General features: G+C 42.7%; 1 protein-coding gene across 1 annotated transcript in view; it reads left to right on the top strand.

Moving 5' to 3' along the window:
- TMTC1 (transmembrane O-mannosyltransferase targeting cadherins 1) overlaps positions 1 to 23977 on the top strand; it is a 134616-nt gene that overhangs the window by 96071 nt on the left and 14568 nt on the right. Inside the window, exons 12-13 of the mRNA XM_030263243.4 lie at positions 14292 to 14435; positions 20703 to 20811. Of these exons, the coding sequence (XP_030119103.4) occupies positions 14292 to 14435; positions 20703 to 20811 (253 nt within the window). The remainder of the gene's footprint in view (positions 1 to 14291; positions 14436 to 20702; positions 20812 to 23977) is intronic.

The raw sequence follows: 23977 nt of genomic DNA, 5'->3' as shown, positions 1-23977 counted from the left end.
CTGTTCATGCACTCTCAGCTGCTCCCCAGGCAGTGCTCAGTGCACCGAGCATCTCACCCTAGATTCCCAAACCTCTCCCCTCTGGTTCTTGTGACCTGGGAGAAAGGACAAACCCCTCTGGGGAATGAATGCAAAGAAGAGGGCTGGGGGGATGGTGTGGTGGCAAGGGAAGGCAAGCATGGAGTGCACAGAGTGTTTGCAGGAACAGAAGCATGTTTGGGAAGGACAGGCAAGGTGAAGAGTGGCTCTGATGGACAGCAAGGGCAGAGCTCGGCTCAATAGGGCATGCCAGGAGGTGGAAAAAATGTTCTTTCCCAACATGTGATGTGACAGAAGACTCCAGAAATTGCATGTATGTTTTGTCTTTTGGCCAGCTGACAGGGTTATGATAAAAGCTCCCCAAGGCTCCTAACCCACCCAGGCTGACCTGTGAGGACAGGAGTTCATTGTCACTGAAGAGGGACTGAACCTGGGTGAAGGTGATTTTTAGCTTTTTTGAGCAACATCCTGTTCTATTTTGCCATGCTGGGCATTTAGGAAGTAATTTAGAAAAGCCTTCTATTTTTTTCAAGTTTCCAGCAATGGAAAATTCAGCACAACTACCATTAGACTGTACTGAAGGTTAATTACATTGGCTGTTGAAAATGTCCTTCCTTATTTTTAGACTGATTTGTTTAACACCAGCTTCCAGTCATTGAATTTGTTTACACCTTTCAATGCCACGCTGAAGATCCCATTACCAAGTCTGTTTTCCACAGAGTGATGAACTCCTCCCTTAACCTGCTGCTTGATAGGTGCTGGTTTTTTCAGCATCACAAAATTTTGCAGTCCTCCAGTTGTTCCTGTATCTAGTCTCTGAACTACTTCCAAGTTACCAATAAAGCCCATTGCAAGTTAAAAAGAAGAGGGACTGACAAAAATTATCCAAGCCCTGTGGTGGAGTGCACAGAGTAATGTAACTGCTCCTACCAACATTGCCTCAGCTTGTGTAAATGGGATTTGCAGACAAAAGATCTTCTCTAACTCAGCAGCACCCATTTGTTGTAATTATAATACTGTTTTCTGCTCTGCAGTATTTCAATTATGAAAGAGTCTGTTTTGAGAACTGATTGCAAACATTTTCTCAATTGTATTACAGAGCACTGTTTATACTGATGGTGTTTATAGAGCATTTGAAGCCCTGTTGGGGCTTGGAGCCCCACAGAGCCAGCCGTGCTCTTCTCTAGGTGCTTGGTATGTCATGGCACTGGTGCTAGCATTCAACTTGCTTCAGTAATTCCAGCATTAGCTGGCAGTTTGGAAAAGTGAAACTCACCTTGTACATTTTCTTTTTGACCCAAAAGTTCAGGCCAGGAGTTTGCAGTCTCCATCCCTGGGAAGCTACACTACTTGTTCTTGTCATGTTATATCTCTGCACTCACATTTTTCTTATTTACTCCTTCTTCCTGCCTCTGGCACAGGGAAATTATCTGGGGTCTGTGTAATAAGCAATAAAACAGTGTAAGTAAAAAGTGTGCCATGTTCTTGTGTTGAGAATTTAATTCTGCAATGTCTGTATTATCCCCTCAGACAGTCAGACTCTACCTGCAGTGCCTGGGGTTGTGTGTGGGCCCTGCAGCCTCTGTTAGCAGGGTGTGCAGTGATGGCTGTGGAAACAGTGGAGAAGCTGCTGGGTGTGGGACACGCGGGCTCAGGTGGATACCCAGGTGTCACAGAAAACAGCTGCTATGTCTGAGCTGTTTACCCATCCTCACAGACACCAGCTCCTCACAGACTGCTCTGATTGTAGACCAATCTCCGTAATTAGAGAGAAGGAAGTAGTAGCTGTAATATCCTGAGCAGAATTTGATGGTTCTGGGTATTTTTGGCCACTGACTTGACCTGGAAAGATGAATTGCCACTCCATGTCAGGGAGTAGGCAGACCAGCAGCTGAGGTATTTGCACAGCAAGCTTTCATGATTTCCCACAGGTACCCCTCACTGAGTGCCTGCTTTCCCTGTGAGTGTGGGTGGCTCCATCCTCCCCAGGTTACAGGAAACCCAAGCTACTCAGGAGGTTTCACAATCCAATGGCAGCACAGCCAAGAGTACAGAAGATAAAAATATTATTTCTGCCTAGTGCTCAGTGAGCAGATCAATAGGGAATTAATAAGGAAATGGAGTCGATAAGGACACGGCTTGCTGCCTGGGAGCTCCTGGGAGATAGGAAAGGAAGAGCTGCACTGCCTCAGTGGGTGATGGCTCATCTGCTATTCCAGCTTTGTGCCAAATGGCAGTGCAGCTCTGCTTGATCTCTGGTGAATGAGTTTAATTGTTTAGTAAACAAAAAGGGATCTTGTCAGTGTGCACGCTGCTGCTTGAACTGCGAGCAATTTGCCATTCCACCAACTCCACTAAGGTAAGGAGGCGCTTCCATGCACTCCTGCTCTGCCAGAAGTGCTGGCTGCCACATGTCTGCCCAGCAGAGCAACACGTTGCTCCTGGGAAATTTTAACTGTGGGAAAGGATGCTGAAGTGCACACAAGTCACCTAGTGAAATACTAGTAATTGATACTAAATCCTGGGAAAGTTGATCCCCAATGCTTTAACTGCTCCCTTTCCTGCTTTCAGAGGCAAGTGGGATTCTCTGCTGGCAAATGTTGGTGTACCTCTGTTAGCTTCAGGGCAGAAAAGTGGTGGAGGAGAATAATGTGTTTTCTCTGACACTGGAACTGCAGGGCAGGTTTCCAAGGCAAACTTGGCAATCAGTCCCAACAACCACCATTGCAGGTGGCCTGTCAGAAAACTCATTCCTGAGCCCAGCCCAGAGACCAGTGACACAGCAGCCTCACCTAGCTGGACTTGGGTAATTAGTGCCATCTAACTATGTTCTTCAAGAGTGGGGGAAATGAACTCTTGAAATGAAATACAAAAAATTTTCAAATTCCAATGACATTTGAATTGGAGATGGGGAGAATGAAAAGAACAAAAATTCTTTATATGAAGGAAAAGCTCTTCCTATATGTACTTTCTAAAAGGGGAATGGAAATGGAGCTCTTCAGAGATCAGTTACTTGTAAAACAGCCCCAACAAACAGCTGGCATTCAGCAATTGTGTAGTGGGTAATAAAACCTTTCAGCTTACCTACAATAAACCAAGAAAAGCACACTGCTGGATTAGACTGCTTCACTGGTTTGCCTGACATATGGTAGTGACCCCAGGAGATCCTTGGGGTTTTTTCCTTCAGAAAGTAAAGGTTGGAAATACTCCATCTGAGATGTGAGTTGACCACGGCTGCTCTGAAAGCTGGCCTTACTTTCTTGCTGCTGCTTCTGCTGCAGATTTGTGGCTATTGTTAGGAATTCTGGAAAACCTCTGCTCTTGGAGATCAAACAGTGCTGATCTTACCTGAAATTTATCTCACCACTTGTCTCCCATTTGTGAGTAAGAATATGAGGTCGCACAACCTCACTCAAATATGAAGAACAACTCTGATGTGCTAATAAAGATGTTTTTGCTGTTGTTTGTAGTTACCAAGCTTTTGTCCTGCTTCTCCCCAGCCTTGTGTGCTTGATGTTCCTGTTGAGACTATTATATTGCCCTTTGGCAATGCACATGGGCTGACAGGCAGAGAGAGAAAAACAGCAGAGCCTTAAAACCCAATCAGTGAATGTTCATTATCAATTAAATCAATCTCCTTTTTAACAATAGAGGGGAGAAAAATAATTCACCTTACCTCCTATAATTGCACTCATTTAACATTTTAATTCCCAAAGCAGTTCTTACCATCTCTCTCTGTGTTTGTTGCCAGAGCAGTGCTTCCCATGGAGGGCAGATCAATGTGAGCATCAGCGGGTGGGCCTGAAGGAGGTTGCTGAGTTCCTTGCTGGAGTTGGGTGGATACACATGCTAACAGTAGTTCTGTGCTAGCCAAGCTGCATTTCTGTGTCTGGAAAAAGGTCATCATCTAAAAATTCATGTTTGCCTTCTGGATGTTAAAACATACCTGACAGTACAGATTCCTGCAGGAGGTATCCATCTTGTGTAATGTGATACTGTGGTGCCTGAGAGCGCACACACTTCTGCAGCGTTACCTCTGTGTGTGTGTACATCCATCAACAGGTTCCTAGCCACAAGCTCTCCTTTTCCTTCCCCTGCCAAAGGCTGCTGACCAGAGTGGGAAGGGGACCAGTCTGTCATGCAGAAACCTTCATTCCCCTTTGTGACCTCTTCTTGGAGGAGGGAGCCTCTGGACAGCAAGTAGGAGCTCTTGGGCTGGTTTTCTTTGCAGTTCAGGGAGCTGTTGTGCTGTTCAGCTGTGAGAGAGAGCAGAGAGTGGGCCAGGAGGCAGGAAAACCAGTATGGAAACACTTGGTGCTTCAACTTGTGTGGCCTGGCTCTTGCAGAGTTTGCAAGTAATGCATCTTAGGGCATTGCTTACAGCCTGGAAATTGGGAATGCTGGTTTGTGGCATCAGTAAGGATCTTGAGATCATGGTTAGATGGAGGCTAGATGGAGAAGGGAAAACAGTGCAAGCAGCTTATCTGTATCCTGCATTTGAAGGAACAAAATTGGTTCCTGGAATGGGCAGAAAAGGAAAAAAGTAAGGCTGTTCTTTCACCTCACTACATCTTAGAATTAAAACCCTAATGCTGTGAGGGAGACTCAGGTTTCTTCCTAAGATTTCCCACATACCTTCCTGCTGGGATTTTATATATCTTAAATCAACGGTATCTGGGGTTGTTTAAATTCAGTTAAATTGCTCTCCATGCAGTAAAAAAAAATAGTGTTCTTACAGCCCTTTATGTGTGTGTGTCAATGTATTTGCCTTGAAAATGCCTCTCAGCATGGACTGCAGGTGGCCTTGGATACCATCTGTGATTTATTTCTGGGAAGAATTAAAATACCAGCACCATTTGTTAGCCTGTTTTTACAGTGACAAAAAAATGTGCAGTGCTGCTTTGCTGTGGCTGCTTTTGCTCCCAAAACCGTGAGTGCCCTTCTGACATTCTGATATTACTTAGGTCAGGCCCTTGGAGCAAGCCTGGGACATCTTCATAGAGATTTCATGTAATACTCTGTGTTAGTGGGTGTTATGGGCTGGAGGTGGAGCATGTCCAGGCAGTTGGGAATATCTTTTTGTGGTGCTCTGATTCCAGCTTTGACAGTGGCCTAAAGGGGTATTGTGGAGGTATGTGGTGGCTGTCCTGAAGCTGGACAGAATTGTTGAGTGTTTTAATGGCAATTGATGAGTGAAGGGGCTGCCTTATAATTTGAATCAGAGACTTAATGGCCTTTAAAACACGTTGCATGGGACAATGGCCAAATTACTTCAGCCAGTGTAATTTATTTTTGAACCTGCTCTGTATAAAACACTAATCCCTGACTCTTTTGAAGGCTGCTCCGGTTTTGCTCAGTTTTTCTGCTTTTTAGTGACAAAATAGCAATCAATGCATGGGCTTTTATGTACTTCAAAACAGAACTGGTGTAAGTGCAACCACAAGCCCTGATGCAGAGACAGTGTGTATGCATTTAGAGCCATGGGAGCTGGGTGTGCCTGCTGGGAGGGAAAGATGTGGATGTGCCACCCCTGGACACTGATGGTTACAGGTGGTGGGGTCCCTTCCTACACTGTGGTGTCATCTTGTGGGTGCAGGTCCCCCTATGCTACCCTTCAAAGACTTGCTGCCTTTTCTAACATATTATCCTAGAGAAAAGCCCCCATCATCTCTGAGGATGACAACTCCATAGCCTTCCTCAGAACTGCATCAAAGCTCTGCCTTCTTATGTATTTGGGACCAATAAAAAAAATCTGGATAGTGAAAAATGCTCTCCTAATGAAAACTGTTTTCTTACTGGGACAAGGCATCTATTTTGCTTTTCCTATGGGGCACACAGAGAGAAACTTATGGCTGTATTTTGCACTTTTTCAAGTCTGCCTTTCACTTTTGGCTAATGATACCCTCAAATCCAAGGGCTGGTTACTCATTCCCAGAGGCACTGCTTTTTTCTTAGCCTGCTGTCCTTGTTTTGATGAAAACTGTATGAGGCTGTACAGCTTCCCGTGGCACCTGGGAGCCTCAGGAGATGACAGGCGTGATTTCACCCCCATCTGCTTCGGTGAGAGTATGTTGTTGTTGTATCCCCTCACACCACCTTTGATTGAAGGGCTCACTTGATGGTCTCTTGTTTGCTGTGGGGTCCCTCAAGATTCTGTGAGCTCTATGGAGGTGCCTGCATTGTTCACACTGTCTATAAGTCAGGCAAGTTGTGAATTATTGGTCTTTTCCTGGCCTTTGGGAGTGTTGAAATTTCTCGGATTTTCAGGACTTGTGTGGATCCTGCATAAATTCTTTATGTGAGAGAATAAGCAGACAGCCCTGTGTGATAACCTCATGTTGCCTCATCACTTCAGGGAACATGAAAGTTTAGCAGGAAATATTTTATTTATTTCTATTTAGTGGTGATATTGTTTGACCTAAAATCCTGTTTTTTCTCCTCAACTCTAACTCTTGGGCTTCTACCCCTGCCCAAGTTTGAAAACCTAATGAAAATTCATAAACTGTAATATTGTTTAGTGTGCTACTGGTTGGTTACTTGAATGACATGCTTTTGGATATTGCTGTGGGTTGAGGGTATTTTTTCCTTAATGGATATCAAGCTCAAAGAATTCATGAGGCTTTTGCCAATGTACAGATTAAATCTATTCAGCTTCTCTATTTTTTTCCCCCCATTTCTGTCCTGGAGAGGTTTCTCTCAATATCGGGGTGCTCTGCAATTTAGCCTGGGAGGCTCATCCTCCTAAGAGGGTTTGGTGGTGGCAGGGCACCTGTGGGCTGCTCTTCCTCACAGATGGGCAGAGGGAAAAGCTGATACCTCAGGTTTTAGCTTTTATATTTTTCAGATTCTGCACTGCTTTAGTGTGTACTTCTGAGCTTCATATTAGGGAATAGTAAGCTCTCTTCACAGAGTAGGTAGACAAAACAATTCCTTCTCTAGCTGGGGATCAGGGACAAATGATCCAAATTTCAGGCCCAAGAGCATAAACAATGGTGGACAAAGACAGAAAAACAAGGATGGAACTTCATGGGCTAAAGCTGTAATTGGACAATTAACTCCAATATGCTAATGGACCAGAACTTAAAAAAAGTGAGAGACCTCATGACCTGTTGTGCATTTTGTGTCCATTTTGGGTCCATCTTGAGTGTAGCCCTGGCTGGGCTCTTGTGCTGCCCAAAGGTGTATCCATTGAGGCCTTCTAATAAACACCTACTCTATTCTTTAACCCATCTAGCCTCTGTTCCAGGTCAGCCTTCACAAGGCATCAAAGCAATGAAGCCAGGACTTTACTTCCTCCCACAGATCCCTGGCTGTGATTCAGCACTTGCTATTTATACCAAGGCAGCCTCTGGAGATCCCAGGTTAGATCAAGATCCTGCTGTAGGCACTGCTGTTAGGGAATGGCCCCACACTGACTTCTTGAGCAGAACCTCCCTCAGGAGCTGAGCTGGCCCATACAACCTGACCCACAGCTCTGCTCAGGGATGCCCTTTGAGCCCCCAGCGCCAGGCTGGGATGGGATCACTCCCTGTCTTATCCCTGGCATTGTGTCAGGACCCCCTGGCAGCTGAGTGTGTGGAAATGGGCGTGATGTAATACCCAGCTCAGGGCTGTGCTGTGCGCAGCCGCAGCCGGGAGTCTCGCTGCTCTGTCACGCTTTCACCGAAGAAGATTATGCCTGAGGCTTTCAAAGGAACCTAAAAGCATTAGATCTCTCACTTGCCTGACTTTCAACAGGATTTCCAGGTGCTTTTTTAAATACAAAAAATACCAGCCTGCCACAAGCTTTCTGCCAAGCTGAAGGGTGTTACCTTTGAGGAAATATTGATGCAACTACTAGAACTCTTCAAGAAAAAATGACTGCTGCTTGATATTGTAGGATCGTCTCTCCTTCCTTGAAAGAAATTAAAATGTTGCAAATTGAAAACCTTTTTGAGGAAGGCACAAGATCTGCCATCCACATCTCCATATCAAGTAACACAGCTCTTGAAACAAGGTGCCACACCATCATGAGGCCATGACCTGTGTTATAGCCAGTGCAGAATTGTTCCCAGATGGATCACTGGTCTCAGAATTACATCAAATTGTGTTTTAATTCAACCTGACATAGAGCTTTATTGAAAACGTACATAAACACATGAAAATGAGTGTGTAATATTAAAATTGGAAAATTGGCTTGAAATAGTATGCTGGAGTAAATATAAAATGGGCAGTATTAAAACTTGGCACAGATAGAAACGTTATTCATATAACATTCTTCCTTTAGTTGGCAAAACAATGCCAATAATTGCAGTATATATTGGAATGGGCAAAATGTGCCTTAAAAGCAAGTTGCCATGCTGCCAGCAAGTAATTGGGCCTGGGTAATTAAGGCCTGAGTCCTTGTGCTTAATGTGGCTGCAGGGAGCCCCATGGATGCTGAGCGTTGTGGTAGGGCTGGACAGGCACCAGGAGAGCCAAGAGTGGTTGTCAGGGAAGTGTTCTCTTGTATGGAGGGGGAGTGGCAAGAGCTCTGGCCCAGGGCTCTTCAGGCTCTCCTCTCCTCTTGCCACAGAGAGGTAACACAGCCTGTTTTGTCAGGGCAGCACAGCGGGGTGACTTATCACAGCTGCCTCAGTGGTGGCATGGTCCCTGTGAGTGCTAAGTTTAAACAAATTATTTCATCAAAAGATACATTAACAAAACCCAGGCACACTAGATCTCTCCAACTGAATAATTTAAGTTTTTATTATTTTTCACTTATTATTTTAATTTATATAAGAAATTAATATGCTTGGACTCCCTTTGAATATTATGCAAGATGATGCAGATTTTTTTCTTGCTGCTGCTGCTGCCATGGCATGGCTGTTGGGTTAATGATGACCAGAGTTGCTTACAAGTTTTGTAATGGTTATAAGAACTCATGTTGTAAGTCTCTGGGAATGTGCTTTCAACAGGCTTATTGTCAGCCTTTGGAGAGTGATGAAGGGCTGGGGGCATCAGGAAGAGTCACCCTCATGTGACATCTCAGGGCTGTCCCAGCTCTGAGAAGCATCTCTGGGCTGCTTTCAATAGCCTCTTTTATCTTGCAGTGGTTGTGGGGGGCTGCCCAGACCCCTGAAAGATGACATTACAACTTTTTCCATGCTGTCCATGGTAGTCTTCAGGCTAATCTCATGCTAGTCTGGCTGCATCCCCTGCTGCTTGCTATCCACACAGCAGTGGCTGTACAAAAAACACATAATGCTCTTAAGAGCAAGTGGATAGTTGTCACACTAATGCCTTCCTCCCCCTGAGTACCCCTGGCACCAGACTAGGCAGGACTGTGAGCAGAGCTTGCCAGTTGTTTAAGTGGTCTCTCTCAATCTATATTAAAAGAATTAAAATTCCTGGTGGATCATAGGTTGCAGTCATGACAACAAATTTCATCCCTTTCTCTTCTTTCTGTTATTCTCTTGTAATTCATGTTTGGCTTCATATGGAGCCAAACAAAGCCCTTCAAATAATTTTTTTTAAAAACCTTAACGTTTCAGGTAATAGCGGCATTAAATGAAAAAGCAGAATAAATGGTCATCAGTGTTCTGATGACTGTATATGTTTTATACCTGGTTTTGTCTTGGGAAACTGGAAATCTCTTGACTGTGCAAGTCAGTAGGGCTTTTGTTCAGTGGTGTTAGAGGGAATTTTGCTAACCTAAAAGAAGTGGGGATAATTACTAACAGGAGTTCTTGTGCAGTCTATACCTGTAATAGTTAAAGGGAAGGCTGCTGAAATTTATTCTGACAATTGCAGATACAGCATTGGAGAAACCATTTGAATTATTCATTCTACAACAAGGAAACAAGCCACTTGTCTTCTCTTTAGAAATGAAATCTCCATCTACTTTAAAATATACTTTTATGGGTTGCTTTCCCATAATTTTGCTATTTCAAGACCTCTATTATAATTATCCTTGAATGTAGATTTTTAAAGAAAATTATTCTGATTTATAAAGGAAAGGATAAACTGATTCCTTACATGAACTGCTACTTGTAGAATAAGTTTAATGAAATTCAGCTTTCTTTCATAAATAATGCAGCACTTGCATTTGATTAGGTGAAGCCTAGAGGAATTTCTACCTAATCAGATGCATAGCGAGAAGGATATTGCCTGCAGACTCTTACCATTATCAGTGGTGGTGGCAAGGAAAATACAGCCCTATATATGTCCAGATAGAAAGTTTTGCTTCTTAAGAGAAGTTGCAAAAGAAGCTTGATATGTTCCAACAGTTGATCTCTTGCATCTCAGTGTCTTCAGAGTAATGGTTTATAAAATAAAGTCTGGATTCTGGGTATTGTCGTTATTGTGGCATGAAGAGACTCTGGGTTAATTGGACACCTTCCTGCCTTGGTATGTGCTTCTAACCCTTCTAAGAAGTAAATACATTTTTCATGTGAATGAAGAATGGGGAAGAGACAATGTTTGCGTTAGAGAACTTACAATCAAAATAAGTTAAAGCTGAATATCAGGATTCGTTGAGATCAATTCCAGAAGTCTTGATAAACAGCACAAATCTCTTGATGACGTCAAAACAGGAGAAGTACATGTGTCTCCCTCTACTACAACAACAAATCACCTGCAGCAAAAGCAAACAAGTTTGATGTATCTGCAAGTCTTGCAGAACCATTTGGAAAGTTCTTGAGTAAATGTTGCTTCATTTGGTAACTTGTGGTCAAGTTTTATGCTCCGGTGTAAATCCTGCCACAAGACTGTTCTGCTGTGTTTTTGTTCCCAGGGAACTGTTAGCAGCAGTGGGTGTGCCTGAACAAAGGGTAGTTTAAACAGGGCTTCTAGTGCTTTATTCAACATCCATATGAATAAATAAAAAATGATCTGGTCCACATTCTCTAGCCCTGAGGTCAGCTGGCATAAATTGACCTGGAAGTATTCAGTAAATGTTTGTGTCCTCTGAGAGACAGTGGCCAAGTCCAAGTTGGCTTTTGGGACCGAACCCTGATGTGGGCTCAGGCCTGGACCACTCCTGGGAACTATTTGAGGGTGGTGTGAAAGCACCATAAACAGAAAGAGGACAGGTTTAGATGGGATTTTAGGAAGAAATTCTTTACTGCAAGAATGTTCAGGCACTGGAACACATTGTTCGTAGAAACTGTGGATGCCCCATTCCTGAAAGTGTCCAAGGCCTCGTTGGATGGGGCTTTGAATAACCTGGTCTAGTAGGAGGATGGGCATTGCCCATAGTGGATGGGCATTAGAAGAGATGGTCTTTGAGGTCCTTCACATCCCAAAACATTCACCGATTCACTGATTCTGTAACAGCATGGATGGTCATGAGCTCAGACTCTGGCTCTGGTTACCGTACCAGAGTTAATTCTCTCTTAGGCTTGGTTGTTCTGCTGAACTCTGTTGAGTGGCAGCTTGCTCTGCCACCATAACAAAGTAATATTCCAAATAAAATATCTGGAGAGAAATATAAGAGCTGAACCCTAGCAGCAAAGCGCAATACCACCACCGTATCTCACTGTGGTCAGAATATCTCATAACTTTTGTTCAGACATGTTAAATTGCAGATCTCATAAGTTCTTCAGGCCAGAGCTAAGCAGGTAATTTATGTTTGTTGAGGTTCTGGGTTTTCACTTAGATTTCTTGGAAAGGGCAATGAGATGTAATGAATAAATGTAAAACACAAGAAATAGAGCCCAGGATACATGGGAGATGTGTTTGCATCCTGTGATTTGCTGTTGAGAGGTTTTAGCACTGAGCTCAGAAGTGTATTTATGGAGCTGCTGGTCAGAACTATGCAATTTAAAGGTGAAATCCATTCCCTTTTTTAATCTTGAGTTTTCATTCCACTCCACATTGGTGCAAGCAAATCTTCTGGGCCTAAAATGCCATAGGAGCCCTAAAGGCCAAGAACAGAATTAATTTCTGAAACTTTGACAGAAAAACCATCAGGTTTAGGGCTGTAAAATGTTAATATGTTTCTGACTTTCCCAAGAATTGTCTGAAATCCTTTTGCCCACTCGTAACTCAAGTGACTTCATGTCAAATATTGGAGCTGTTTTATGTATGAGTACTGACAGAAGTAGAGCACACTTTTATCATAGCCATCTGGTAAAAAAAGGCTGAAAAATATTAACTCCCAGACCTTTTTCTTGGTTCAAAACAATGTCAAAATCACTTGGAGGAAATAGGAAACAAGACTGAGCCCATGGTCATTTGCTCTAAGATGTTCTTTGTTTAAGATTCTGATCAAGGTATCACAGAGCTTCATCCCAAGTGCTGAAGAGCAAGCCAGCTTGGCCCTCCCCTGCTGTTGTTCTGGAAGGCATTTCTCCCAGCCTGCTTTACCTGGGGACACTTAGACTAAATGACAAATGGATTTGAGAGCCAAGGTCAAGACTCCACACTATACCCCCATCATCATCTTTTCTTTTACTGATGCTTCTCCAAGCACAGGAAGCCTCTCACACCCCAAAATGCATCAGGCTCACTGGGAGCTTCAGTGATGGAAAGAGATGCTGTTCCTGTGTTAACTGCAGCTCTCACCACAAATTCCCTACTCTTTGCTCCTCTGTGACAAGTTCAGCTAGGGGTCTCTTCACAAGTCACTTGAGCAGCGAATGTAGGAGGTGGGGGTGAGTGTGGACACTGGGCAGTGCCACCTGAGGGCTTGCAGCAGAAGTGGTGATCTCTGAGAGACGGGATGCTCACCTATGTGGGAGGAATGTTGGCTGTAGTCATTATTTGCTATGAGTGATGGTCACTACATTTGTCTTTTGTTTTTATAACAGGCCAGTTTTTAGAAAACACATGGCTACATCCCTGAAAAATTTCTCCTCAAGTGTGGGGCTTTGCAATCCTTGTTTGCTAGGTGAGAAAAGGACTTCGGGCTTTTCTCTTACTTAATGGTAGGAAACATCATGATTTTGTTAGTGGTTCATGCCCATTTATCCCAGAGTTCCCTTAAATGCTTCCAGTTTCACCCCCAAATAAGACCTTGCCAAAATAATTTATGAGCTGTGGAGTGAAAATGTGACTGATACAAATGTTGCAGCAGTGTATAAAATGCTAAATTATTCATGGTACTTAAGCACAGAAAATCCTAGGGCTGAACTGACATAGTGAAAAACTCCAGGCAAAAAAAAAAAAACCACCACAGTGGAAAGTCTTGGATTAAAAACAATTGCAAACTTTAGTCAGGCTATATAGAGTCTTAATCCCTTCTACCTTTAAATGGCCCTTCTCATGCTGTACCCTGTGGTTTCATAGGCAACTTCTTTTAATGCCATTTTCCACATCCCTTTCCTATGATCAGGGACCTGAGGCAAAGAACTGTCAGATGACTTGGCCTCAGAGCCGGAGAGCTTCTCACACAGCTGGTCTCCAAGGGCTTCTGTGGGTGTCTGTCAAAAATGTATTTCCTTATCATAATGACCCTCAGTTTTCACCTGCCTATCACACAAAGGGCCCTGGATCACTTCCACCTCTGGAGTTTTCTGGTGAAAGACCTACAAACTGAAATATTAATGTAGGAGCACAACTTTGAGAATTTAAACTACTGAATGGACCATGACCTGCTGCCTAATTCGTGGAGAATTTTAACAGAGATGCATTGGGCTCAGTAGTGTAATCTTGTAACTGAAGCAGGCAAATATGAAGATCAACAGGTCAGATAAAAGGAGAGCTGCACTGAACCAAATGTTACAAGAAGCTTAGAGAATTCATACTGTTAAACAGTCTGGTTCCAGATTATTTTATCATTTTGCTTGGTCCTGAAAGCATTATTCAACAGCTGATTTTAGGTTTCCTTTTGCACTTTTTTATCAGTTTATCAGGGAAAAAAAAATCAAAAACCCAACAAATAATTTTAAACATTGTATTCTGTGATATCAAAATGTATTTCCATTGGAGACATTTTTTGACAAGGCAATTCTTGCTTGTTGTAAAAGCATTTTGAATAAAAACATTCAGGCTGCTTTAGTCACTATGCCTTTTGCTTGAAGGGTACGAGACGTTTTCAGTTTGTTCAATTTCAAACATTTGTTTCCAAATGTTCCATTTTGCCTTGGAGATATATAGGAACCATAGGAGAAGATCTGATTTGCAATCTCTTTGTGAGTTGAAAAGGGTCTTCAGGATCCCGTCTGACCTGCAGCAAATTAAGGGAAAACAGGGTTTTTTGGCTGATGTGAGTGCCAAACAGCATTATTGGCAGAGTCAGTGACATCAGCTTTATTTGTCAATTAATGAGCTTGATATTTCATTTTTGCCAGGCTGTACCCTCGTCACGCAAGTGCTCTCAACAACCTGGGGACATTGACCAAAGATGTGGTGGAGGCCAAGGACTACTACAGACGGGCCCTTCAGCTCAACCCTCAGCACAATCGAGCTCTCTTCAACCTCGGCAACCTGCTCAAGTAAGTTGAGTGCAGGTGTGGCACCAAGAAAATTCACATTGCCCCTATACACATCACTAAAGTAGTTGTTTTCTGCCAGCTGGTGAAGCAATGGTGTAATTTCTTAGTGCCATCCAAAAGTGCTGGCACAAAGGTGAGGCTTACTTTGGATATCCCTGTGCTTTGTGCCACATCACTCCAGGTGCTGTTCACAAGTGTGTTCCAGTTGTAGGAAATTAATTTGTTCCAAAACAGGAATCAGAAATGAGTTGCCTATACCCAGCCACACACCTGAGATCCCCCATCCTGGTGGAGATGTGTGAACATTTCCAGGAGAGGAAGTTGTATTGTTCAAAGGTAGGCATCAGATGCCGAGCTAATAAATAACACATATAAAAAAATCCCTCTCTTCAAGTTCCCACTTCTCCTCATTAGCTGTATGGGAAGTTGTTTTATAGTTTAGGCATAAGCACCTTGTGCTGAGAGGCTCAGAGCAGCAGAGTTCATTCCCTTGCAGAGCAGGTAGGTCTGGATTTGAGGGGATGATGGTTAAAAACAAGTTGATGAGCTCATTATTTCACTCGTTGTTGTTTAGTGTCAGCCTTTAGCAAGGAGAATACCAGACAATCATAATCACGCAAATTAATTTTACTAACCACATCTAAAGACTAAACTTAGATCTGTACAAGAAGCCAGTATGATAAGATCTGCAAAGGGTTCAATTAAGAAAAGTAAAATATCTCTGTTTTGCACAAGCACAAAGGTCCTTGGTTTTGTGAGGATATTGTGGTCTATTTGCTGACTGAACTGCATAAACTACAGCAGCAAAAGTACATTTTTTCTGATATGAACTGCCCTTATTTTGCTGATAATAGGTCTGGGTAAATCTTTTAGAGCAGACAGTGCTGGTTAAACCATGACAGGCTTCGTGTGGGACTGGTTTTAAAGTGGCACTGTGTCATTAAAACTTGGTCTTTCTGGCCTTGAAATGTAACTTCAAGTGTGGATTTGTATAAAGGATGTTAAGTGGGCTGCTGAAGTTCTACCTGGTCTGTTCAGAACCAGAGAAATTATCAGAATATTACAAGTAAACCTATTGGTTGGAGGTTAGAATATGGGAAATGAGTAATCTTAAATAGAAGGTAGGTAAGTGCTTTACTGGAAATACAAGGAAGGAAAGTGGTACAGTCTTGTTACAAGAGAAGAGAAAAGTGTTTGTATTATTCATCAAATTTGGTTGATTGAAATTAATTTTAGGTGGCAATGGTGTTTAAAAATACATATTGTCTTTTAAATCCATCATATGTACCTTAGTTATTATTCTCTGTTACATTTTGGGGTTTTTTTAAAATATAAAATATTAATACAAAAGATCTAAGCCAGAAGAAGCACTGTGACATTCCATGTCAATTATGCTTAAATCTGGCCTGTCAAAGGGCTCTTATGACCCAGCAGATGCATAAAAACTGGACTTGTTGCACTGGAAAAGCACAAAGGAAACATGTTGGGAAAATGTCTTAGAAATGCTGCTTGTTTTCTGTGCAATATGTCATGTTTTTCACATTGTGATACTTAAGATATTGTGTGTCCTGTTGGATTGTATGTGCTCTTCATCCTTCTGTGGTGCCACATTTTGCAGTATGTTAAATGTGTGTGATGCTTGTGCTAAACTTGTCAAAAGCAAGCACTAAGGATCTTCCTGCCCCTTTCCCACATTCATTTGCTCCCATTCAACTTTCTTTAGGCTTCCAAAACAATGTAGTACATCTGGATACAGCAGTACTATTAATTGTATTGGAAGCTTTAAAAAACCTGACAAAAATAGTTGGAGTTCACAGTGCAGGAACTAAAGCAGGTGCTGTGTGGGCAGATCCTATATGAATGTCTCCCCTAAAATAGGATCCCAAACCCTTTGGCCAGCAGATGATGATCCTAGATGATCCAGCAGCTTAGCAAAGAACATCAGCCATGCTGGAGCATGAGGTAACTTGTGAGATGATCAGACAGGTACAAGGCAGAGATTTCATATTTCCCCTTCCTCCAATGATGTCTTTATTTGTATTGTCTACCTGTGTCTACAATTATACTTTCATAGACATAGATAAATGTGCATATATATGGCAGCCAGTATTTTGCAGACACTAAATGCTAGTATAATATGGGTAATAAATGAAATAAAATGCAAATCTGCAGAATATGACAGACAGATATTTCTTTCTGGCTGTGTTATGAGACATTATGAAGAGTGTTTTGATTTTTAAACATATGTCAGAGAGAAGATAAATGGTCAAGCAATAAAAGCATTTTCTGTCCTCTTTACAAAGGCTTGAGAGCATGAGGCAGATCAGGAAGAGACAGATGTGCAACACTTAAGCATGTCCAGTAACAGCACTGCTTGTACTGGGACATGGAATGAAATTGTCTGGCATGGGGAACTCCCAGTTGAATTCTGCTGAGTTCCTTGTACCCATCCTTGTTCATAGTGTGCTAATTTGAAAGCAGATACTAGAGTTCATCTCCTCTGCAGTACGGAGAGAAGGGAAGTCCGGGATTTTGGAAGGATGGGTTTGTCATTCCCGTGTGGGAATCTGCCTTTCATTATCCATGCAAATAAGCTATTTAAACATCCATTGCTTGTGATTTAAACTTGAGTAAGAACTGTTTTGAGGACACAGGGTGGAAATTTATAAGTTATTTTCTGTGGAAGTTGTAGATGAAAAATGATGTTTCCATTTTCTGTTTGCACATAAAATAGACAGCTATGTGCCAGAAGATGAATGTTCTCAGGAAGTATTGCAGGGTAATGGCTGAATAAGCCTCTGGTTTTGTTTACATATGCTAAAATAAAGTTGTATGTCATCATTTTCGTGCCTAATATAAATACTGGAGAGCAGATAATTAAACAATGCCGACAGATATCTTACTTAAAGTAGACGTAAAAGATGGTCTACCTAAAAGTAAGAAATCTCTCTGCTTTCATGGTCTGTGTGATCAGTGTCACAGAGCAGCCTGATGCTGCTTTCTTGTGATTTGAGTATTTGACCCCTCTGTATAAATTCAGGTTTGTTGAGATATAGAAAAATATTGTTCAGAGTGCCTCATGAATTTATAGGCTGTGGGTATTTCTGTAAAGAGACAATAAATAATAAATTATGAACATCTGAAATAAATATCAGTCTCAGCTTTCTGTTGCAGGAAGAATGGACAAGACCTTCTTATTTGTGGTACTGTATCAATCCATACCTAAAGCACTGCAATATCCAGTACACTGTTCCTTATGAAGAAAGGCCTCACATGCTTTGAGAGTGTTATGGCTTCATTTTCAAGGGGAAAATGAAATGCCTAGAAACAATCTCCAATGAATTTTGAGTTTACTCAAAGGACTGATTTTCTTCTGGATGTGGAGAAATGTACAATATGTCCCGAGCGTTTGTTGTTGTGATTTAGTCCCAGTTGAGCAAACCCATTTATTCAGAAGAGGGAGGGCTGTCTGCCCTCTCTGATACAGGCTTCTGGATGTGAGTGTGCTGACCCAGGCTTGTGGAGCTGTCTGGAGATGCTGAAAAACGTCAGATAGAAATTACATGTATTGAGATTTAAGACCTTTTAACTAGTGAAACGTTCCTTCCTTTCCTTCAGAAGCAAACTGAGGGGTGAGGTTCAGTGATACTGCGTCCTGAATGGTCTCTGCAGGATACTCTGTGTCTCATGAAGTAGTGCAATTGTCCCTCAGTATCACAGTACACGTTGGAGATTCTGGTTAAAAACCCCCACAAATTCGGGCAGTCTAATTTTTGCAGTAGATGGGAAAAAAAAAACAAAACTTAGGTTATTATTATAACCTAGCATCTCTAGAGATCATTTGGAGATCAAGCTAGCTGCTGAGGGCAAGTCTGATTGGATCAGATTGTTCAGGGCTGTGTCCAGCTGAATCTTGGATCCCTCCAAGGACAGAGATGCCACAGTCTCTCTCTGTGACCTGTTCCAGTGTTTGAACACCCTTGTGGTGAAAAATGCTTTTCCTGATATCTAATCAGGATGTCCCATGTTCCTACTCTGGCATCTGTTGCCTCTTAGTCCTGTCATTGTGCACCTCTACAAGAGTTTGGCTCTGGCTTTTCTGTATCCTTTAAGTATTTGTTCATAACAGTTGTGGAGCCTTTGATGATTTCTGTGTTTCTGGCTTTAATACAGTCTAAATAACTTCACAAAATAAAAGATGAAAGATACCAAGTAGTTTAGAGCACTAATTCCCAGGTTGCTCTTTGTTGCACGTGAAATTTGCTCCTGTGCTAACAGCCCTGTGCATTGCCAGACTTTGGCAGGGTGGTTTAACCTGCTGCTTCTCCAACTTGCAAAAATATGAGAGAGATGCTCTCAGTGGAAAGAGTTGTTCTTTGGTCTCAGCTTGAGCATGCTGATTATAGAGGCAAGGCTGTGAGCTCAGGTGGGAGAGGGAGTCAAGAGAGAGCATTATAAAACAGGGTAATTTGGGTAAAAAGTTGGAATAAGTGGTCACAGATTGTTCCTGTGAGTTGAATTTGTTATTCTCTCTATCACAGTGAAGATGTACATTACCTAACTATTCCTGCTCCAGATCCCCAGTTTATGGTAAATTAGTGTATTGGACTGCTCTTTCAATTCTTTGTGCTCTCCCAAATTGCAGGAGATTTTTTTATGAGATGGCCTTGATCTTGCAAAGTGTTGGCCTTGAGCCAGGAAAGCACTTCAACCAGTAATTAATTTTCAACTTGCATGCATAAAAGTTAAGTACGTGTTCAAGTGCTTGGCCAGAGCACTTGGTATCTTGCAGGCCTAAGCCCTCTGAGAAACTACTGGATCTGCTTTTTTTAATGTAATCCAGTCTGTCACATAAAAAGATGCCATAATCTTTCCCTCTTTACGCTGACTTTCAGGAGATAAACATTGCTGTTGGATCAAATGGAGAAAAAAGAGGCCATTTTGGAATAAAAGAGTAATTAAGAGGGCTGCCCCATGTTCAGAGTGAATGCTTGTGGTTAACGGGAACTTTTACTGCTGTTGAGTGGATCACTTAATCCTTTTATTTCTGTAGCGGGCATTTCCTACATTTTCTGCCAAACATCAATACCTTTATTAAGCAGTCATCTGGTTTTGATTTATAAAAATGTGTCATGAAACTCCAGCCAAGGGATCCTAAAGTTTTATAAATTGACAAGCTAGCTAGACTTTAATTAGTGTAGGAGAAAAGTGGTTCTTTATTTGTTTTTGCTTCATTCATGTAATTTATATGGAACACCAGTGGAAGAAGAAAAAGACTAGCACAACTGGTTTTACTTAGCTTTATGCACAGGCAAAATATTCTTCCAGTTACACAACTAGAAAGGGAAAAAATCTGCAAAGCCACATATATTATCAGCTGAAATTTGCACCTTATAAACAAGATCTGGTTACTTGACTATGCCACTCAGATGAAATCTAAGGCCAAAGCAGCAAGGTGTTCACATATTTTCTGTTTCCCCAGAGCCCTTTGTTTCTTTTTCTAAGCCCTCCTATTCATATTCTTTGTACGCCCAGCACAAGGAAAATGTTGTTTCAGCCCAGCTAAACATCCTTAGATATTTGTTCAAGAAACTTTCTCATTTTTCAAAAGGGGAGAAATTGTAGCTCAAATAAATAAACATCCCAAGATTTTTGTTAGGGAAACCTTTTCCATTTTCTATAGCAATAAATGCAGAGAAATGTTGGGAAAAGTCTAGCTCATCAGCACAGCCACCTCTCAGCTATCTCTGTTCATAATCCTTAGGATCTGAAGGACAGAACTCCACCAGCCTAATGTTTGACTTGCTAAGGAATTATTTAGAGATCCCAGGCAGATTTAACTTGGAGATATTTTAATTTCAAAATAATGATGTTGCAAGTGGATCTGTAAGAGCACTTGTCCAGGAATATGCAGAGACTCTTCAAGGTTTTAGTAAAGGAAATGAAGGGTTACAGTGTCTCCAGCCTACTGAAGTGAGAGGGAACATCCTGTTCCCAGATCAGAGTGCCTCCATCCTTTCCGTGCCCTCTCTTCAGATACTTAAGTGTTTTAATTCATTAAAGTCTCTGTCCTCCCAGCTGCTGGAGACTGAGGAAATGCTGGGTGCTCACATTGTGGAGAGGAGGCGTGAATGAATCATTTAGTCTTTGTTGAAAAGGGCAAGCCGGGCACTTCCACGTCTCTTTAAAGTAGTTAATCAGTGGGATAACCTAAACATGTGCTTACAGGAATATTCCTTTCTGGCTTTTTTCCCCTCCTTCCTGCAGGTCCCAAGGGAAGAAGGAGGAAGCTGTAATCTTGCTGCGGGACTCCATTAAGTACGGCCCAGAGTTTGCAGATGCTTATTCAAGCCTCGCCTCGCTGTTGGCTGAACAGGTAACAGGGATAGCTTGGGTCCTCTGCCTTGGTGTGCATGCACTGCTGCTGCAGCCCCAGCACCTCCTGCACCTCCCACCCTGCACTGCTGCCACAGCCCCAGCACCTCCTGCACCTCCCACCCCTGCACTGCTGCTGCAGCCCCAGCACCTCCTGCACCTCCCACCCTGCACTGCTGCCACAGCCCCAGCACCTCCTGCACCTCCCACCCCTGCACTGCTGCTGCAGCCCCAGCACCTCCTGCACCTCCCACCCGTGCCTCACTCACACCTGGTGGCAGGCGTGGGTCCACGAGCTCTCGGGCTGCTCTACAGATGGCTTTTCCAGGATGGGAGGCAACTCATACACAGTGAATAATTACACCCACATGGTGTGGCTCTGACTTAAATCACTGCTGAAGTTGTGAGTAAATCCCCTCCCTGCCTCTGTGGAGAAGTCTTAATCCATCGCACCTTGGATGTTGTGACAGCAGGAGAGGCGAATGCTTCCCCTCATACACACGCCCACACAGATAACCTTGAGATTGCATAATAAATCATCCCAGAGCTGGGGACTGTCAGACACCAGGTGGCCTCTGCAGCCCAGATTCTGCCCCTTGCACACACACACACACGCGCACACACACACACACACACACACACACACACACACACACACACACTCACACAGGGTACAGCCCCTGATTACCGTGGTAGATGATCACGAGCAGGGAAGTGGGAAGGCTCCCTGGCTTTATGTTGCTTTTAATGAGCGGCTGTTCAATATTTTATTTAACCTCAGGTTGCTCAGGTGCCTCCAGGCCTTATTTGCTGTGCATGGCCCAGGCTGTGCTCTGGAGGCAGGATTACTCATTTCCTCTCAGGCCTGTTCCCCACGCTCATTACTCAGCCTCTCCCTACTCGCTGTAGTTAGATAATTTATTTCTACAACGTCCCTGTGAGGTGAAATATCGTCCCTACAGAGGAAAAGAGAACTTGAGGCACGAAATCCTTGGGTTCAGAAGGAGCCATGAAGCGTGAGTGCCCACGCTGGGACACCGAGCTCTCCTTCCCTCCATACCTGCAACAGCAGGGATGCTGTGCTGTGTGCTGTGGTCCCACTCTGGGGCTGTGGGGGTGGATGACAAGGTCCCTGTAACTGCACAGCTCCAGCACACCTCTGCAAATCTTTTGAAAACTGATTTTTTTTTTCTCCTTCAGTTTTCAGACCTAATTGTTCCATAGCATGGGGTGCTGAAGCTTTCTTAAAAGGTTACTGACTATAAATACAGACAAAGCAAAATGGTATCTTTTGCTGTTCTCCATTATTCTGGTTAGTGAAATCTTCTCTATGTAAGGGAAGGGGATGAATTTCAGCAAAGCTATAGGCAGAGGTCTTGTTTAATCTTCTTTAAGGATGTAGCCACTCTGCGAAACTCACCTATGGTGTATAGGAATTACTGAAAGATGTTATATTTTAATTTTCCCTTTTAAGAAAATTTCAAATATTATCAATATTATCTGCAGAGATCTCAAAATACAGTGTATGAATTTAAAGACGAGCCTTGTTGAATGGTAGCTGTGCTTTGACTAAGCCCATCAATGAAGAGTCTTCTGCAAGTACAGGAAATGAGTCCCCTGCAGTATTATCTAGTTTTAATATTAATTGAAATTATTAATTAGAACAATCGATTGCAAGGTCAGCAGAGCAATAAAACCACTGTAGAGTCCTGAGACCTTCTGCCCAAAGCAAATACCATTTAGGGAGTCCAGCAATAATTCATCTCTCTTATATATGGATTGTTCATCCTCTTGTGACTTGAGTACGTGGTAGGCAAAAAAGATAATACAATTTTCTCAGAAAACAGTGATTTTTTTGCAGACTTTTAACACTTTCTCATGTTCAGCCACAACAGATACCTACTTGATTGTGCACCTCCTGCCTCACACATTGATCCTAGTGACCACAGCAGGGTCTGTCCTACAATACATGCTGCTGCTTGTGGCTGGGAGCTGCAGAATCACACCCTCCAGGGGTAGAGGCAGATGTTTTGGCATCTTCAGCCCAAAGGATGATGACAGGAGCTCATTTTTTTTCAGTTTTGGGTTTTCCTCTGAGCAATAGAAGTATTTTTGTGTCTCCTTGTGGCCCAGAGCCTGTGTGACAGCTGCAGGGGTATCTGTGAGGCCAGGCAGTTACAGGATGGCATCACAGGGGAGCTTTGGGGAAGGCACCATTGGGTTCCTCTTGCTGGGATGTGATAGAAAGGGATGTGTAAAAGTGCCATGTTAAAATAACTTGCATGAGGTGACCGTGCCCATGACAACTTCTGCTTCCCCAGCTTTGCTCCAAGGCTAAAAGGGAAATGTATGGACACAGTGAAATAGTGCCAGGATTGCCTTGGTCAGTCCTGCACAGCTTGTCCCCCCATATTAAAGAGGATGAATCTGAAATAGGTTCCTTCCCTTCTATGCCTGTAAAAAGTGGTGCTAAGAGGAATGTTTCAGATGCCAGGGAATTAACCTGTAACTTGATGTAATTGCCCTTTCCTCTCCTTGATACCTGATTCTGAAGCCAGAGCTGACAAAAATCCACTGCTGTATTGTATAGCACAGTTTGGCTTGTCTGTGACTTATAAATGCTTGCCCTTCTGGCTGCTTTTTCTGCTTGGAACTGCAACTCAGTTGCAATGTATTGCAGTTTTCCTTGATTTCTGTGATCACTGCAGTCGTGTGGGTAACAGAAATCAAGCATTTTTGCTGCTTGTTTTCACAACATTCTAACACTGGTTCCCCACAGTTTCCCACCTTCCCAGCTTCAGTTTTATCCATCATTTCATGCTACTTGGTGGCTCATTTCAGGCCCTAGCTTCAACTGATTCTGTGTATGTGTTTTTCTTAGAAAAAGAATTTTTTAACCCACTTAGCTGCAGAAGAGAGCCTACTCAGGCATAACCAAACTGAAAAGCTGAGCCTTACGAAAAACAGACCTAAAACCCTGGAGTTCAACTGAAAGATTCTCATATGCATAATTTTTTTAATATCATAAAAATCTCATACATTTTTTATGCCAGTCTTCTGGGTTTTGTGAGGTTGATAAATGTTTCATGAAGGTCTGGGAGTGGCATTATTAAGTGTTAATGAGAATCGAGCCTTGATGAACTTGGAGCTCTATTTCTGCTAAGAGG

This window comes from Taeniopygia guttata, chromosome 1A (assembly GCF_048771995.1).
Source record: "Taeniopygia guttata chromosome 1A, bTaeGut7.mat, whole genome shotgun sequence".
NCBI classification, from domain to species: Eukaryota; Metazoa; Chordata; class Aves; order Passeriformes; family Estrildidae; genus Taeniopygia; species Taeniopygia guttata.
The sequence above is the reverse complement of the archived record's forward strand: the minus strand, read 5'-3'. Positions and strand labels throughout refer to the sequence as shown.